The 18,769-nt window shown below is 49.9% G+C and overlaps 1 protein-coding gene across 1 annotated transcript in view; it reads left to right on the forward strand.

Moving 5' to 3' along the window:
• The first annotated feature begins 4,225 nt into the window (after positions 1 to 4,225).
• Positions 4,226 to 18,769, forward strand: part of JARID2 (jumonji and AT-rich interaction domain containing 2) — a 257,277-nt gene continuing 242,733 nt past the window's right edge. The window contains exon 1 of the mRNA XM_046004327.1: positions 4,226 to 4,785. Coding sequence (XP_045860283.1) covers positions 4,741 to 4,785 — 45 coding nt within the window. The 5' untranslated portion in view covers positions 4,226 to 4,740. The remainder of the gene's footprint in view (positions 4,786 to 18,769) is intronic.

The raw sequence follows: 18,769 nt of genomic DNA on the forward strand, positions 1-18,769 counted from the left end.
TGGACTTGGTCTTTATTAACTTGCAATCCTTTCCCCGTCTTTTCCTTTTTTTTTTTTTTTTTTTTAAGATTTTATTTGACAGAAAGAGAGCACAAGCAAGGGGAGCAGCAGGCAGAGGGAGAGGGAGAAGCAGCTCCCTGCTGAGCACAGAGCCCATTGTGGGACTCAATCCCAGGCCCCTGGGTTCATGACCTGAATCAAAGGCAGACGCTTAACCAACTGAGCTACCCAGGCGCCCCTCCCTGTCATTTCTTATTGTGAACTGGATGGTAGGCTAGAAAGACCATGTTAATACGATCACCGGTCCAGATGTGAACCCAGAAGAGTGAGTGCCTGCTCTCATCTGTGTCTGATGATTTGCCCCCTTCCTCTTTCCCCTCCTTCACGTTCCCATTCTTCCCAGAGTAGCTGATTAACCTATATATAAAAGAGCATAAAAAGTAAGATTAAGGAACCATTTTAGACTCTACCCTGTTAGTCACCATTCCCTCCAGCTAACTAGTTCCCAAGTCCGTTGGACTTTTGACATTCCAAATATTTCTCAACCTGTCCTCTGCTCTCTATGTATTTCCTCTGTCACTGGGGTCATATCACAACCATTTCTCACCTCATTTATGCAGTAACATTGCAATGGGTTTCTAGGTCTGCCTGCCTCCAGTCTCTTTCTTTTCTTCAATCCTTAATTTCATCTCTCATACAGGCAGAACTACTCTCCAAAAACACAAATCTGCTTTATATCTCCAGTGAAAATCCTAAGGTTCCATTAGACTCTGGGCAAAGTTCAAACTTCTTTGCCTGGCATACTGAGCCTTTCTGGTCCTGGCTTCTGCTTACCTCTGGGAATTTTATCTCTAGTCACTCCCAAACACAAATTGTGTCCTATGCATAAATTTGGTGTTTTTGGAGTTCTTTTAATTTTTTTTTTCTTTCATGCTGCAGAGTTGCTTGGCTTCCTTCAAACTACTGAACCCCTACTCAACCTTCAAAACTCCCTAGTTCCTAGGGAAACTAGAAGTGTTGAGTTCCCTTTAGCACGTTTTTCCCTGTTGCTAATTAGCACTTTTTTTTTTTTTAAATTTACTTATTTGGGAGAGAGTGAGAGAGTACAACCAGTGGGGGAAGAGCAGAGGGAGAGGGAGAAGCAGACTCCCCGTTGAGCAGGGAGCCTGATGTGGGACTTGATCTCAGCACCCTGGGATCATGATCTGAGCCGAAGGCAGATGCTTCACCAACTGAGCCATCCAGGTGCCCCAGCGAATTAGCACTTCTTGGGGGTATCGCTATCCACTGTTAAGTCTGCCTTTTGTACTCAGCTGTGTGTTTCTCCACAAAGGACTTTAAGGCTTCTCTGTGTGTCTTCAGGGATGAGGACAGGTGCTGGCAGGTCCTCTAGGAGTCATGCACCCAGTGAGGTCTTCTCTCCATCCTTCCCCTCCCTACTGCCCCGACTTGGAAGACATCAAGAGAAGCGCTGTGAGGAGTTAAAATCATCAGGAAGAGAGTCAATTGGATTGAAAGAAAACAAACAAAAAAGGAAAAAAGAAAGGAAAGGTAATACACAACTTTGCCAAAGTAGCAGGGGACAGTGCCTTCCACAACAGGAAATGCTTTAAGTCACCAAAAAGGCCTGTTTTCCTTTTCACGCAAAACAACAGGAATGTTATCCAAATCTTTTGGAAAGGAGCGAATTCCTTCCTTTCCCCTGCCCTCAAGCCTCAGCTAGAAGGGTTTTTAGTTTGTGTGTGTGGTGACCTGAAGTATTGGTAGCCCAGCAGGGGAGTTCCCAGGCCTGGGACAGAGCAGCCCAGCCTCAGGGCTGGCTCAGGAAACCAAGAAGAAACCCACCTTTGTTCTTTAATATTTTGCCTGGGGAATGACAGATCTGACATGAAACCTCCAGAAAACCGGTTAAAACCATAACACTGTGGAGGAGCGCAGACCTCCAGTATACAGGTCGTAATGATTAGAAAATCTTCCGAAAACACCTCGTTGTAACCTAAGCATAAAGTCACTTGGGTGGCCAGTCCTGAACAGTGGAGTCTGTTCTGTTGAGTCCTCCTGAGCAAATGGCCCAGGCAAACAAGTTTTGCAATATCGAGGCACAGAGGCCACTTATTTTTCTGATTGTGAAATGAATGTAAGACAAAATTGTGGGTTTTTTTTAGGCATTTAGATTTTTTAAAAAGGCAGAGCAATAATTTAAAAGCCTTTGAAAAAGGCATTTTCCTTCGTTTACCGAGAGGTTCCAATAACGTGGCTGGTCCTTTAGCTAGGTTAATGTTATTACCTAATCCCCCCTTATGGTCCCTGTCCCGAATCCGTGGACAGGCTCAACGACAAGCTCGGAGAAGCCACCCGCCCGCCTTTTAGCGAGGGTTAGTGTGTGATTTGAATCCAGGTGTCTCACCACCCGTTTCAGAGACCTTTCTAGACCACGGTCACCTCCTGAAACGCCGCGGCCCATAAAAACCTAACCGATTGCGTTGCCGGAGGAGTAGTTCTCCGTTCAAGGTAAGGAGAATCCACGGGATGGGAAGGAGAGTAAGACATATCGCAGCGAGCACGAGCCTATGGGAGTGACCCCACTTTTCATTTACCCGGCGGGGAGCCTGGGAGAAGATAATTTAAAACATGACTTCTCCGCAGCCACAGTTAAAACAAGGAAATTTATGATGCACAATGGCTGCGTAAGACTTGACGAAGTTCTGAAGAAGGCGAAGGCCCGAGGAGACAGAGGGGGGGCCCTGCTCCTTCCTTCCGGGCAGCTATTAAATAAGCACATGGGGGGGGGGGGCAGAGGCAGGTAGAAGGCGGCTCCCGCGTGCCGGGCGCGGTGCACGTTCCCCGCACTCAGCGTTCCAGACGCTTCCCCGCAGTCTGCACGGCCGGGCGGCTCCCTCCGTGCGTTAGCCCCGTTCGCCCGCGGGCACCCCCGGCGCCAGGCTCTGAGGGCAGAGCTCGAGCGGGACGTCCCGGGCGGGCTCTCTCTCGCCGGAGGCGGCCGGCCCAGGGGCCCTTCCCGGCCACCCCTGACGCCCGGCTCAGCCGGCGGGCCGCGTGCCGCGCCAGGAGGTGGCCTTCCAGAGCGTGCGGCTGCGGGGCGCCGGCCGAGGTGACCTCAGCCTACCCCGGGCCCGGCCGCAGCACGCCGTGTGCGAATACACGAGGCGGTGTCCTGAGCTGACACCGGCTGCGCGGCACATGCAGCAGGCGCCGCCGATCAACTAGTTCGCTCCGAGGATTCCTCTTGGTGCGTGGCCCAGTTTTCCTTAGGACGGGCTCCAACCCCTCGCCGCCACCGCCCCCCGCGCCGCCACGCTCCGAGGCCCTCCCCCCAGAAACCTCGCGTCCCTCCCCCGCCGCTCGGCTCGGGCCGGCGCGCGCGCGATTCCTCGATTCCACAGGCGGTTCGCGCCGCGGGTGGGGGCGGGGCGCCGCCGGGGGAGGGGGGCCAGGGCCCGGGAGCGGGGGCGGGCCGGCGTGGGGAGTTCCTCGCTCGCGGACCACACGCTCTGCGGGCCAATCCCGAGCCAGCCTCTAGCAGTGTCACACGCGGGACACATCCAAGCGTTTGTTGGCAGGGCCAGTGAGGGGGAGGGGGCGAGGAGGAGGGTGGGGAGTTGAGTGACAGGCTTGCGAGGCAGGCTGGGAATTGTAGTTCCCAGCTCCCGTGGCCATAGCCATTTTGTAGTCGGGGGACTACAACTTCCAGAAGATCAAGGGGACCATTCTAAGGTGCCCCGGGAATAGGCGGCTCTCCCCGGGGCCGGGCGTCCTGGGGCACTGGTATCCAGCAGCCCGGCTGCAGGTAGACGCGAGGGCAGTGGCGAGGGCTGGCGTGTGGCGGTTGTGGGGTGAGCGGCAAGCTGGGGAAGGGGGTGAGGTGGAGCGACCGAGCGTGCCATGCATTGGGCTAGGGAGCCTCTCTCAATTCCACTCCTAAGCTCGGCGTGGGAGCGATGGCTGAGGGTTTGCCCGGGAAGGGTTCGTCGAAGCTTCTCGGGTGTTTAGTCGACGGGGCTGCGGGGGTCCTCCGGACTGGGCCGGGGTCGGTCGGCGCCGGAGTAGGCGGGCGCCTGGCGGCTCAGCTGTGAGAGTTTTCGCCTAGCGTTCGTGGGGGAATTACCCGAGGAGCCCTAACTTGTATAAAAGCAGAGTCCATTTAAAGTTGGGCTGGATAGCCTCTCTCTCATTGGTTAGGGGGCTTGGAAAAAAGAGACTCGGCGAGCCCTCGCTGTGGTGCTGCCGCCGCCGCCGCCGCCGCTGGAGTTGACTCTTCTGCTCGCACTGCTGCTGCAGCACAAACGTGACTTCCAACATTTTTTATTTATCTTTCCCTTTTCTTTTCCAAGATGTAACTACAGATCAGACACTAAGGACCTTCACGTTTCGCTGATGTAGTTTTTGGAGGAAAAAGGGGGGGAGTGAAGGGCGTCGGTTTTTTTTTTGTGTGTGTGTGTGTGTTTCGGGGGAAATTTTCCATTATGAGTGTTTTACTAAAGTGAATTTTTTTTTGTTTGCTTCGTTCGTCTTTGGCTCTTTTTTTTTTTTTTTCCTTCCCAATTTCGGATTTATTTCAAGGCGAATCGGGCTTTGGGGGAAGAGGAAGAAAAGTCGGATTACAAGATCAACCACCACCAACAACAATAAAAACCACCAGGATATTTTTTTGCAAATTTCTGACGGCTTTAAATTCATGAAGCAATTGTCCCCTTTTGCAATCAGCATTTGGATCTCAGAATGAGCAAGGAAAGACCCAAGAGGAATATCATTCAGAAGAAATACGTAAGTGCTCTTAACAACACATCCTTTGACTTGCAGTTTTAAGCAATGGCTGTGAATGTCAAGTTTATAGATAATTCTGCTGCTGAAGGGTTTTTAAACACAGCGTCCGATAAGGCTGTTTCTTTCTTTTCTGAAAGAGGGTTTTTCAGGCAAAGTCGTGTCTGCCTAGTTTGGATGAAAAAACAGATTGGTGTAGCGATACCTCAAGTGAATAAATTGACCTCGAATGACACAACCATAATCTAGTTTTAGATGAAAGGCTAGGGATTTTGGTGGTGCTTGGGGAGGGGGTTGGGGGGCTGCGGTAATGTAACTAAACTGCATTCTCGGGCGGATTTGGCCCCATATTGCACTTTGCATGCAAATGAGCTTGTGTTATTATTAATGTTATTTGGAAAATCATGTAACGCGTGTGTGTTGGAAGCCCTTTAAGTTGCAATCGAGGGTCCGATTATGGCGATCTTGTTCCTTGCACTGGCACATCAAATTTAATGTATGTGGTCGTTTGGCTTATTTGGTTCGCAACGTAAACCAGTTGGGAATCATGTTACAGCGAATGCATTTGTTGGGATTGACTTTAATAATGGGACTGGTTTTGTTTAAAAATTCATGGTTTCCAGTTTTAGGGGAAAAAGACATACAATATAGCTAATGTTTCTAAGTAGGTACGTGAATGCATGTGTAAGTGACTACAAATAAATTCTCCCTGTTAACTAGGCTTCTGAAATTGGGCAATTATTCAGAGATTTAAATGGCTTGGAATAGTTAAATTTGTTTTGTGCATAGTACAGCTACGTTTTGATTGGCATGGGTAGTGTTTTTGTTTTGTGTATGGCTTTTTTTTTTTTAAGTTTGGGGGGAGGGAGGGTAGAGGGGGACGGAGGATTAACCAAATATGCACTCGAGTGATCGGTGATTAGCTGCATGCTTTAAATCAAAGAGCCCATTTTTTTTTTAAAGCCCAGATGAACATACACCAGAAATAATGCAACGTTATAAGAAAGTTTTATTTAACTCGACTCGATAAATTGGTGTTAGTATTTTCCCTTTTTGAGCAGCGTGATGTGTGTAATGGTAGATGACCTTCGGGGCACTGGTTTTTGTAAAAAAAAAAAAAAAAAAAATTTAATGAAAAAGCCGAACGCCTCTTCTAGAGGGCTGATTCTAATCTAGGCACGTAAACTTAAACTATGAAAGAAATGCAAGGTTAAATAATCAAGCTCAACTTAAAAAAGCTGTTCCCTAAAGAATTTAAGAATTAAAATACATCCGCATTGCAGAGGGCTGGGTAGAATGCAAAGGACTAGTTTAAACTCGGGCTGTAGAAACTGCATGGAGACAACCTTGCCTTGGAGCGTGGACGCCTTCCCGGGGCACGTCCGATCCGGGTGCAGCCACAAAGCAAATGGGGTAGAACTTGGACAAGAACCGCCTCCGCCGCCCCCACCCCTCCCCCCGACCCCCATCCCAGACCTCGCTAAGTTGGAGAGCGGTGTGGGGTGGGATTTTTTTGTTGCTGGCGGTCAGTGGATTGTGTCGAGTCCGGGCGTCCGGCCGCGAGTCCGTGGTCGGCGGCGGCCGCGGGAGGCTGAGCATGAGTTGACGCTGGGGGAGCAGCGCGGGAGCCGAGCCCGTGTTCCCGACGTGCTCGAGCCGGCAGCGGAGTGGAGGGCGTGCTGGGGTCGCGGCTGGCTGGGCCGGGGCTGGGCGGGCGCGCGCCCGTGGCCTGTAGGGGGCGGGCTGCGGGCTCCGGCGCTGGGCTCCGGGCTGCCGGGGCTCGGGGCTCGGCGCGGGCCGGCTAGCGGGCGGGTGGGTGGGGCGCGGGGGCGGCGCGGCCTGCTGGGCCCCGGGGTAGGGAGGGGAGGGGGCGGCGCGGCGCGCGGTCGGGGGCGTGCCGGGTGGGGGCTGCGCGGCGCACAGCTGCAGCGGGCGCCCCCCGCCGAGCGCACGGCGGAGCATGGCGGCGGCGGCCCGGACGACTCCCCGCGGCCCTGCCCGCCGGCTCCAGTGCAGTCTCGAGAGCAACAGGTTAAGCCGGCGAGACGTCAGCGCGCCCCCTCCCCGCCCCCCGGTTCTCCCCCCGCCTCGCGCCGGCCTCCCCCTCCTCCCTCTGTCTCCCCCTCCCGCGGCTCCGGGTTCCCGGACGCTCTGGGCCGCGTTCTGTTGTCATTGTGACGTCACAAAGGGACGGGCCCGGGTGGAACCTTCTCCTCCTCCTCCGTGACGTCAAAAGTCGGGCGGGAGGTTCCAGGCGGCGGGGCGGCCGGGGGAGGAGGGAAGCGAGCGGAGGCGGGGGCCGCGGCGGAGCTGGGCTGCGGCTGGGGAGGAGGAAGAGGAGGAGGAGGATGCGATCGGCCTCCGCCTTCCGCCCCGAAACGCTGCGCTTCCCCGCAGGTGAGCACTTGGGAGCCTTTGGTCCCCCATCGAGGGCTGCCGACCTAGCTCTGGTTCCATTTAGGGGGTGGGAAGCAGGGAGGAGACGCCTCCTTTCTGCAGAAATGTGTCTTGCCTCTTCTGTTTCCAGGTCTGCTGACGGTGTGGCATGACTACGGTGGTCGCGGGGATCGCTCAGCAGCGCCTTTGAAAAAGCAAGGAAACTTTGTGCAGGGAAAGCTTTGCTTTGTAGGAGGGCTGTGTTGTGGATTTGGCCAGCTTGTCACTCGGAGTCGTGTTTGGGGTGACTTTGGGGGGTGTGGGGGGGATGCCTTTCCGGATGATCCTGTTCAGCAGCAACTGTTGCTCTTTCTGGGAGCCCTGTAATACCGTGGGAGAGGTTGGCGCTCCTCCTTCGCTGTGCGGGTTCTGTGCTTTATCTTTTGGGGCGGGGGCGGGGGTGGACCAGGGAAAACTTCATCATTGATAGGTGTTCTTGGAAGCGCACGGGACAACTAGGTGTCAGGGTGCCCTGGGCTTAGTAGTTCCGGACGGTAGGACAGGAGGCTCGCAGTCTGAGTCTATTCAGAGTCTTCTGTAAAATGGAAAGGATAACACCTCTCTTTGCCCATCATTTTTACTTGGAAGGATCCTGTGCGGGAGAGATGTAAAACAGTATCCTCTGTGTCAAGGGGTGTTAGTCATCGAGCCATCGAGGAAGGCAGCACACTTCCTCCATTTGGCCTGGGTAGAGCCCCAGCTACCTGCCGCCTTGCCACTCAGTTTACTGCCTCCGCAAAGCAGAGTTTGGGGGTGCCGTTGTTGATGGCAGGCTTTGGGAGAAATGATGGTTACATTTTGTATTAAGTGGCATCCTTGAGAAACTCACAAATTGTAATGTAATCAATCCCCTCTTAATTGTGCTGGGCACGACACCCCCCGCCCCCCCCAATACCTTGAATCACTGAAAACATTTGCTTTCAAAGCCCCAAACAGTTGCATGTCTTTGCTCCATGAATGTTTTCTACCATTTCCGTTACTCCACTGGATGGGTTATTCCTGGGGAGAATCATGAGGATGGTATCTGGGCTTCAGAACCGTTTGATCTTTGAGACTTTACAGCACGTATGAGTTGGAAATTAATTTTTTTTTTTTTTGGCCACACGAAGATCCGAGTCATGTGGCGAGCACCAAAACAAATTACCGGTTTGATTTCTAGGACAGCTCAGGCAGAATTTGTACCACTAGCCTGTAATGCTTTAAGTATCTTCTGATTTTCTGATGTAGAAGTTGCAGTGTGATTCAACCGAGCTGGGAAAAGTTGACTTTACAGGTTTGAAAGCAGGATTTACTATGATTAAATTACATAAAATTATAAAGAAAAAAGTACACCAAAATGCAGTGGCAGGATTTATGAGCTCCCCACCCCGACCCTCCCAATTTTATACCATTGGGTTATTTCACAGTTCTGAGGGTAAAAAAAAAAAAGCAATCCCGCACATGTCATTTAGTTGCTGGGTTTTTCCTTTCCTTCACTATTTGCATGGCCTTCTTTCTGCTGTGTTCTTTGTTTCCTAGTTCTGGAGAACTTCATTCTTTGTCGCCAGCGTGTATATGGCAGGGGCGCTTGATGGGGTGTTACTGTATGGAGAGATTATGGAAGGAAGACTATCAGGCGTCCAAAGTGTGTCCTATGAATTTAAAAGGAAAAAGAAGTTATGGCCCAGAATAATCCGTGTTACTGTTAGCTGCGCGATGATCACTTCCTTGTAGACAAGTAGCTGACCTGTGTGTCTTCCATTGGCCCGCAGAGCCACCTGTAATTAATTGGTATTCAGATGGTATAATGGCTGTGTCTTTTCTCATAGTAGGTCACCCCAGTTCCTGTGGCTGACCTGGGGGCTGTTGACTCACTTCCAGGTGCCTTGGAAATAATTCCAGTGTTAATATATACCTCTGTTCCAAAGGTTATTTAAGCTTCTCCCGTTCAGAAAGAAAATCTTTTGTTGGAGTATCTACCTGGTATCTGTTATGTTTAAAATGGAACTATTCAAAGGTGACACAGACAAGTCATATGAAGCCTTGTACGTTAAAACACTTGGTAAAGGCCAAGCTGGAGTATTTTTAAGGTTTGCCCTTGATCGTGATGTTCTTAGGACCCAGGCTCCTGACATTTTTATCTAAAACGGTTAAGTTTTGCAATGTAAGAGGTTTCTTTTTTGGACCTTTTGTTGCGTTATTCTTTTTTAAAAAGAATGTATTTGGGGGCATCTGGGTGGCTCAGTGGGTTAGGCCTCTGCCTTCGGCTCGGTCATGATCTCGGGGTCCTGGGATTGAGCCCCTCATCGGGCTCTCTGCTTCGCAGGGAGCCTGCTTCCCTGAGCGCCCCCCCACCCCGGCTCTCTGCCTCTCTGCCTGCTTGTGATCTCCATCAAATAAATAAAGAAAAAGTCTTTAAAAAAAAGAAAAAAAGAACGTATTTTATGTTTTAAAGATTTTATTTTTTTGAGAGAGCGTGAGCCAGCGAGCATGAGTGACAATCTTAAGCAGACAACCCGGCTGAATGCAGAGCTTACGACCCTGAGATCATGACCTGAGCTGAAACAAAGAGTCAGATGTTTAATCCACTGTGCCACCCAGGTGCCCCAAGAATTTATTTTTAAGGAATCTCTACACCCAAGTGGGGACTGAACTCAGAACCCGGAGATCCAGAAGTTGCATGCTCCAAGGACAGAGCCAGCCAGGTGCGCCTGTTGCATTGTTCTAATCCTGTTAGTGGTCCATCTGTAAGGCTCCCCCGGGATTCCATAACCGCTGTTCTAACCGCCTTCTACCTATCCAGCCTACTTGCTCTGTTCGCTGCAGAACATCCCAGCTGTCGTACCCCCCTCCCCCCCCCCAGCAGGACGGTCCTGGTCAGTGAGTAGCCCTGGGGTGTGTGTGCCTCTGTCCCCTTTGGCTCCCACCCACAGAAAGCTTGCCAAGTGTCAGTTGTTTGTTTCCAAATCTGGTTATTCCAGTTAGACTTATTATTGCAATTACAGTTAAATATTATGTAAACCTTTGAACAAGTGTGGAAAGAGAGTTGGTTTCTTTTTCTTTCTTTCCTTTTTTTTTTTTCTTTTTTTTGAGAGTTGTGAAAACTTCTAAGTTGACTGTTTAGAGAACACTTAATAAATGTGAATTACTAAAAAAACAAAACAAAACAGGACGTTAAGTTAGACAAGGGCCTGCCATTTAAAAGACTCGGGTAAAAATCTCAAGGATCGGGTACATACATGCGTATGTATGTATGTACATACATGAGTCTCTTTGGGGAGAGTCTCTTTGGGGAACCGAACTTCATTTATGCCCAAACTCTGTTCCCAACAAACAGACCAAAAAAGCACAATGTGGAAGACTGGAATTCTCAAGCCATTTTTTATTAAAAGTACATTTAGGTGTTTAAGTTAGAATGTCAAAATCTATATGGATTTTTAAGATTTTTCCTACCGACAGGTTTTACAGGAGCTAAGCAGCTTCTAGCCCCTATCTCCTCTGATTAGGACCCTTCATTGTATTTAGCCTTAATCCCCAGGTATGAAAGCCGCCTGACTCCGTATTAGTTCATGCCAGGTAGCACAGGTGACTTAGTTTAGATCGGTCCTGCCGAGACAACTTGTCTTACTTTTAGAATTAAAAACACAGTTGTGTCAGTCCCTGGATGGCAGGGGGCAGAAAGATTAGTGATTTTGCACCTAGTTTACATGGAGTTTAGAAGCTTGGATCTTGTAATCCGGCAACCTTAATTACTGTGTCTCACCTAGGAGATACTGCTGAAGGCTTGTTCCCTTTCAGATCCTTAAACCTACCTGTTAATGGCAAGGAGAACAATTGAATCTGTTTCTTGATTTGAATCAGTTTATCTTTCGTTTTTTTTCCATCTCCAGGAGGTTACCTCTGATACCACCTCCTCCTTCCACCCCCCACCCCCAGAGTCTCCAGCTGGCCACCAGTCTCCCTTTTCCTGGTTCCTTTTGTGTCCCTAAAGCCTTTTCCCTGCCTGTCTCATCCTCATGATCGCAGGCTTCCTTCGTTTTCGGAGGGAACTCCGATGACTTTGGTATCGCTGTTAATTCCTGTGCTTTTTTGCAGACCATCTGAGTGAGATTTTTCTTTGCCTTTTAAAATCTTTCTTGGGCCTTCAGTTAACACTATACCTTCTGCCAGCCTCATGCCTTTTATTTATTTTTAAATATTTTGGGGGCGCCCAGGTGGCTCAGTGGGTTAAACCTCTGCCTTCAGCTCAGGTCATGATCTCAGGATCCTGGGATCAAGCCCTGCATCTCTCTCTCTGCTCAGTGGGGAGCCTGCTTCCCCCTCTCTCTGCCTGCTGCCTACTTGTGATCTCTCTGTGTCAAATAAATAAAATCTTAAAAAAAATTTTTTTTTTAAAGAGATTTTATTAGAGCACATGATCCATGCAAGAGGGAGGGGAATGGGAGAGGGAGAAGCAGACTCCTCGCTGAGCAGGGAGCCCGATGTGGGGCTCGATCCCAGGACCCGGGATCATGACCTGAGCAGAAGACAGACACACAGGTGCCCCAGCCTCACACTTTAATAAGGGAGTTTTCATTCATTGCTGATCCAGAGTACAGTCACTAAAAGCAGAGCTAAACCTTCTAGGCTGTGGTAGTGCAGGCTGGATACCCCTTGGCTCCTGGTCAGGGAAACCTGCCTGCTTCTGGCACTTGCTGTTCCTGTCTCTGCTTGTGCATGGCTTGTATCTCTTGTTCTCTGAGGACGTCTGGGGTCAGAAAGGGTCTGTGTTTTTTGGATGTAGATCCTGTCCCATAGGGTGAGGCTAGGTCCCACCTGAGCCTCTTGGGTATCTGTCTGGCTTTCTTTCCACTTCCACACTGTTTTTGCAATAGATTTTGCTAATCTTGTGAAAACGCTGCCCTTCTCTCCTGGGCTTCTCTTTGAAGTTGGAAGAAATGTGCCAGAAGAGCTTGGATGGTAGAAAACAACTGTAGTTGGGCCACCCAACACCCACTCCTCCTGAAAGCATCATGAAGACCAGGCCCAGTCAGTTCGGAAGTCGCCGCCCACATCTGTTTCCACAGTGAGCTCACACCCGAAAAAGAGGTTTGTTGAGTCCATTTTACAGAAGAGAAAACCAAGGCAGAGAGACACTAGTTAAAGGCTACGTGTCTCTTTCCTCCTCTTCCATCCAGATGAAAGGGACGTAAAATGAATGATCACTGCAGCCCGCAGAGAGGGAGGGAAGGCCATACCTGGGGCTCTGGGCAGGCTCTGGAGGGGTTTTTTGCCTGAGAAAGTTGGGGAAGTTCAGGCAGTTCATCAGCCTTCTGGAACAGAAGGAGTACATCGGTCTCAAGTGCGTGTTTATGTTTGTTGTTTTTTTCAACACCAGTTGGTGGAGCTACCCCCTTATCCCCAGCTGGCTGTCTCCTTGAGTTCTCATTGGAAAAAGAGCCGAGATCCCAGGACCCCTTGGGACTGGCTGGTTTGTGCTCTGTGTTTTTGTACGTGTCCCCCACCATCCTCTCGGTGGTACCCGAGGCCCGGCTGGCGCGTAAGCTTTTCCAGGCTTCCAAGAACCTGCTTTCGTCGCAGGGGCGTGACAGATCGACTCGATACTTGTTTTTTTTGCTCTTGTATTGTTGCCCCCGACTTCGCTGCTTAGGGGGCTGGGGGATGCTGGGGAAATCATTTGCCCTTGGTCCTCATCAGGGTCCAGGCCTTGTGGTAAACAGAGGCTGCCCAGATATGCTAGCAAAGCCGCATGAATAATGGGCACAGTATACATAATCACTCAGATATTCATAGGATGTATGAGGGGGTTAGAAAGGGGAACCCTACTGGTGGAAGTTCTTGAGAGCTGTTGTTGAGGGCTGGTGCTGCCTGAGAGGCCTAAATTGGATTTTAAGTTCTAATTTGGTAAGTCTGTCAAGCTCCACCACCCATGAAGAGGAAGGCCAGTGTGTGTTGAAAAGTCATCACCAGCAGGCTTTAGTTACCCGGAATCCTAGAAGGTTTACACAATAGCCATAGTTTTGCCCCTTCATCCTCCCAATGCAGCTCTCCCCTCACACACCTGTTTCGTCCAGTAGAAGCAGGAGGTCTTTTCCAGCACTCTTATTTGGTGTGTGTCTGTGTGTCTGTCTTCCAGTCTTCCATCAGGAGACCCTCTGATTCGCTGTGAATGAATGATCCAGGAGAGTGTGGGAGCCCTTTTGGTGCCTTGTTTTTTTTTTTTTTTTTTGCTCTTTTTAAAAATTCGGGTACTCTTTCCTTGTTATTTCCCAAGCACAATTTTGGTTTCGGCTTGATCTGCAATGGTTATCTCTTGGTTCTCGTTGCTGCCAGCTGTTAAAAGTGCTTGGTGCCTGTGGGTGCCGAAACAGGTGCCAGGAGGAAATGAGCAGGGATTAAGACTGAGCATGTGTTCCTTGCATTTATTCCTTCCATAGGTTTGCAGAAGGAGGGCAACTGAATGGATGCCCATTCTGTGAGGCAGCCGTCGGGTATGGACGTGATTAAAATCTGGAGTGTTTGGTGCTTTGCTTATATGCCTTCCTACTAGGACGTGGGCTTCCGTAATGCGTTCCCAGATTTCATTCACAGGCTCGCCGTGAATAGATAGGGCACCTCTGTGGTAATGGACAGGATAGGGAATAAGAGCTGAGTTCAAGGTTGGGTCCTGTGTTACTGCAGGCCATGGAACCCCACTGAGCTGCTTCCTCATCTGGAAAACTGGTTCCGTGCCCCTCCTGGGCTGGTTACTGGGAGAGCGATGAAATTTTTGATGTGAAAGCACTTTGTAAATTGCATACGCCCGCACAAATGGTCAGGGTATCATTACACGGTTGGAAATCACCAACCTGGACACATCCGGCCTGCCGGCAGCCTTCCTAGCTAACTCAGAAATAAATGAGTCAAATGAATTCTCCACTTTACCTATTAAGAAACCAAATACGCAGACTTAGAAGACATCCATTTCCAAGTCCTCTCTTCCGAGCCCCACTCCTTCTGTTGTTGAAGCACTGTTTCATCCCGCACCTGACTCCCAGGCACCTCCAGGTGGTGGACCGCAGGCAGGTTTGACAGTGGAGATGAGCGTGGCCCTGGGGCCCTGCACAGAGAGGTTTCACCCAGATGTTTAAACCGGATCTTGGAGCAATAATCCTTGAAATTGAAAATCCGATCATGATCCTTCATTGGCTCCCTGTGGCTTTCAGGATAAATCCGAACCCAGTGTGTCCTCAGCACGTCATGAGAAGCCCTTTTTGCTCTCCCCCCAAGCCTGTCCTGTCATTTGTTTACGTTTATCAGAACTCACTTGGCCCCTTGGCCTTTGCACTTCCTGGTTCCTCATGTGGGTTGCCGGAGGAGCCCGCCCGACCCTTCTGACGCCTTGCTGGACAGCCTGCGAGCCCCATCCTCCAGTCAGTCAGGACTAAGCCCCTTTTCTCTGTCACACCTACCTCTGGGCACTGGAATTCATGTTTGCCTGTGTCTGACCCTATTAACCCTCCAAGAGGAGGGGCCGAGTCTAATGTCAGTTGGCAGCTGAGGAAATATTTGTTGAGGTGAAGCTTTTTTGGAGTATGTCTGATACTACCTAGTGGTGGGAGGGAATTGGTGTGGGTCTAGCAGAAAGAGATAAGCATAACTAATCTCCTAGCTGAGAAAACAGAGGTGTCTGGTGCCATTGAGCAACCTGCCTGAGGTCACGCATTTTGTCAGCGACAGCCAGGGCACGAAATCCAGCCCCTGATAGAGCAGAAGGCTTTCTGTTACTGTTTTTGCACACGTTTCTCAGAGATCCTGCCTCCTTCCAGGTGGATTCTCTCTTACCCATTGAGAGCTGCAGTCACGGATTTCATTTTCACGGGAGAACAAAATCCACATGTAAGCCCGTACCTATATGCGAATAGAATTTGTCCAATTTTTTTAAAAGACTTTATTTATTTATTTGACACAGAGACGGTGAGAGAGAGAGAGAGTGAGAGTGAGTGCACGTGAAGGCACAAGTAGGGGGAGAGGGAGAAGCAGGCTTCCCACTGAGTGGGGAGCCCAATGCAGGCCTGGATCCCAGGACCCCGGGATCATGACCTGAGCCGAAGGCAGACGTTTAAGGACTGAGCCCCCCCAGGCGCCCCCACTTTGTCCCCTTTTGAAAACAGCTTTTTTGCTTCATAAGAAATCCTTCAATTCAGAGGACTGCAAGTGATAAGAACCCTTGCAGTTGCACAGTGGGCATTCCTGCACTTGTGTGTGTGTGTGTGTGTGTGTGTGTGTGTGTGTGTGTGGTTTGACATGTCTGGGGCATTCCTGCACTTGTGGAGGGGTGTGTGTGTGTGTGTGTGTGGTTTGACGTGTCTGGGCGCATGCTCCCCAAGCGATGTTCTGTTCTGTGCTCTTTGAATTTTTATCTTATCTCAATCATAATACGACAGTGCACAACTATTTTTCATGGCTGCGGGGCACTTGGTTGATCTCTGCACAGTTTACCCGACCTGCCCGTTCTTGATGGCCTTTTTGGTTTGCAGCCTGTTGTGTAAAATGATGTACCCAGTAGGCTTCATCTGCATGTTTTCACTTCACTCCAGATTCCTGAAAGTGCAGTGCCCATGTTTGTTTGTTTGTTGTGTTGTTTGTTGTTTGTTTCAGCAGGCTGCACGCCCAGCACAGAGCCCAGTGCAGGGCTTGAACTCATGACCCTGAGATCCAAACCTGAGCGGCCATCAAGAGTTGGGCGCCGGACCCACGGAGCCACACAGGAGCCCCCGCAGTGCCCCCTGTTTACACTGAGAACCTTGTGACCACGTTGTTCTCTCGGAGAACGGCTGTGCATCTGTAGTCCTTTAGGTAGTGCATAGAAGCCGACGGCTTTGTTCCTTTGTTGGCTTTTAAACACTACTACAGGCCTTTGTAACAAGTAGTGAAGAAGTTGGGTTTTATTTAAGTTTCTGTTTTCTTTCCTAGTCCTCTCTCAGGGCATTCCAACCTGATGAGGTAAGTCAGATAGGTGACATCACTTTGTAAAACAAAATTGCTCTAAGAACCCAGCACCCGTGTTAGAAGGACTGTGGTCTAAAGGGTGAACGGTATGTGTGCTGGTACAGTTACATGTTTCCTGTTTATGAAATGCTTTATTGTGAGGATTGACATGCATCAAGAGATCGTGGAATCTGAGGCACCTGGGTGGCTCAGTGGGTTAAAGCCTCTGCTTTCAGCTCAGATCATGATCTCAGAGTCCTGGGATCGAGCCTCACGTTGGGTTTTCTGCTTGGTGGGAGGCTGCTTCCCCCTCTCTCTCTGCCTGCCATTCTACCTACTTGTGATCTCTTTCTCTGTCAAATAAATAAATAAAATCTTAAAAAAGAGGATGTGGAATCTCGTTGTTTCATGTGTAACCTCAGCCTTGTCTGGAGGTGGGCGTTGCATGGTGACAGAGGCCCCTTTGGGGTCCAGCTTGGCAGACCATTCAGTTACATACAGCTGACACATTCTGGTTGCCATGCTCTGGCCGGGGGTTAGGTGTTAGGGAAAAGGTTATCGTCCTTGTCCTCAAAAAATTTGTAGTTGGGTTGACAGCAGGACTGCAAAACAGTGAGAAAAGAGCAGATGGCCTTGGATAGATGACTTGACCCAGGTCTCCATTTCTCCATCTGTAAAATGGGGAGAATTACACCTTTACTGTCAGGGTCATTTGGAGGAGGCAGAGTCCATGGGGAAGTGCTTTATAAACTGTTAACCGAGATTCTGTTATTCTTCTAAGTCCACGGTCTTTGTGGCTGTCCTTCTGTGTCTGGCCTCGAGGTTGAAGAGGGAATATAGTGTTTCTGGGTTATTTTCTTTGCTGATTATATAGCATGTCTGGGTGTCTGAGAAAGAAGGTAGAAATGAAAATAAGGGGCGCCTAGGTGGCTCAGTCAGTTCAGCGTCTGACGCTTAGTTTTGGCCCAGTTGGTGATCTCAGGGTCCTGGGATCCAGCTCCATGTGGGGGCTCTGTGCTTAGGGCGTCTGCTTGGGATTCTCTCTCCCCCTCTGTCCCTTCCCCCCCACCCCCCCATGTGTGCTCTCTTTCTCTCAAATATAATAAATCTTTTTGTTTTGTTTGTTTGTTTGTTTGTTTTTTAAGATTTTATTTTATTTATTTGACAGAGAGAGAGAGATCACAAGTAGGCAGAGAGGCAGGCAGAGAGAGAGGAGGAAGCAGGCTCCCTGCGGAGCAGAGAGCCCGACGCGGGGCTTGATCCCAGGACCCTGAGATCATGACCTGAGCCGAAGGCAGCGGCTTAATCCACTGAGCCACCCAGGCGCCCCTCAAATATAATAAATCTTAAAAAAAAAAAAAAAAAGTGAAAATAATGCAGGTGCTCAGCACTTTCCTTCCCACCAAGACTCGCTTTTCCTTCCTAACTTAAGGGGAAAATGCAGGCTACTCTCTACACCGGCTACACTTCTGGGTTGTTCAGATACTGGATCCCCCGCCCCATCCCCAAAACTTCCACCCTGGCATATGAGGACAAGATGATATCACAGCACTGCTAAGAAGCATTACTTTTTGGTGTTTAAGAGAGTACTTTTGGGGGGCACCTGGGTGGCTCAGTGGGTTAAGCCGCTGCCTTCGGCTCAGGTCATGATCTCAGGGTCCTGGGATCGAGTCCTGCATCGGGCTCTCTGCTCAGCAGCGAGCCTGCTTCCCTCTCTCTCTCTCTGCCTGCCTGTCTACTTGTGATCTCTGTCAAATAAATAAATAAAATCTTTAAAAAAAAAAAAGTACTTTTGGATAAACCTCTTTTCCTTCCTTTTTAATTCTGTAGTCAGGATGTCCCTCTAGAGATGTGGTAGAACTTGAATGTTTATTGGTTTTACCCAAATTGCCCCCTTTTCCATTCTTGGGCCGCCCAGAGCATGAAAGGCTCCGTGTGTTCTATTTTCGGCTCGTAATAATGTCTTGATGTTGGAGGATTAAAGGGCCAACGGGAGTGGAAGGCATTGCATAAGGAGCTGCGGCCTGGAGTCCCGGTGAAATTGGCAGCACTTGGGTTGCACGGGCTTTGGTTGTGTTGTCTTGCTGGAGTTGCATTGGCCACGACGCCACAAAACTTGGTCCCCTGCACTTGCCACGTGACTCCTTTTCATATGGATGATTCCGAGTGGCAAAGGCCAGCTGCCTTTGAAAGGTGCCAAATGAACACTAGACTTGGTTTCTCAACAGTTGGAAAAGCCTGAAATGCTGGGTGGGGCCCCCTACAGAAGCCATTCCTGGGCCTTTATTTAGGAACGGCACTCGAGGGGTTTGGTGGGGACCGAGGAAACGGTCTCCTAGAGCCTGATGATTTTAGCTCGGTTTTAACATTGCCAACCCTGCAGCCTTTCGGGTTGGACTCCTAGTTAGTTCCCCTTTTTTTGGGAGGCATGTTTATTTTATGTATTGACTTATATAAACCGCACCCTCATTCCAAAAAAGAATTTAAGGCCATAATGAGCAGTCTTCGTGGGAGCAAATAATTTTTGCTTTGATCTGACAGAAGTTCACTTCCTAGCTGCGAAAAGTGACAACCACATGAAAACACATGGGGAGCAATTCCT

The sequence above is a fragment of the Meles meles genome, chromosome 5 (assembly GCF_922984935.1).
Source record: "Meles meles chromosome 5, mMelMel3.1 paternal haplotype, whole genome shotgun sequence".
In the NCBI taxonomy this organism is placed as follows: domain Eukaryota; kingdom Metazoa; phylum Chordata; class Mammalia; order Carnivora; family Mustelidae; genus Meles; species Meles meles.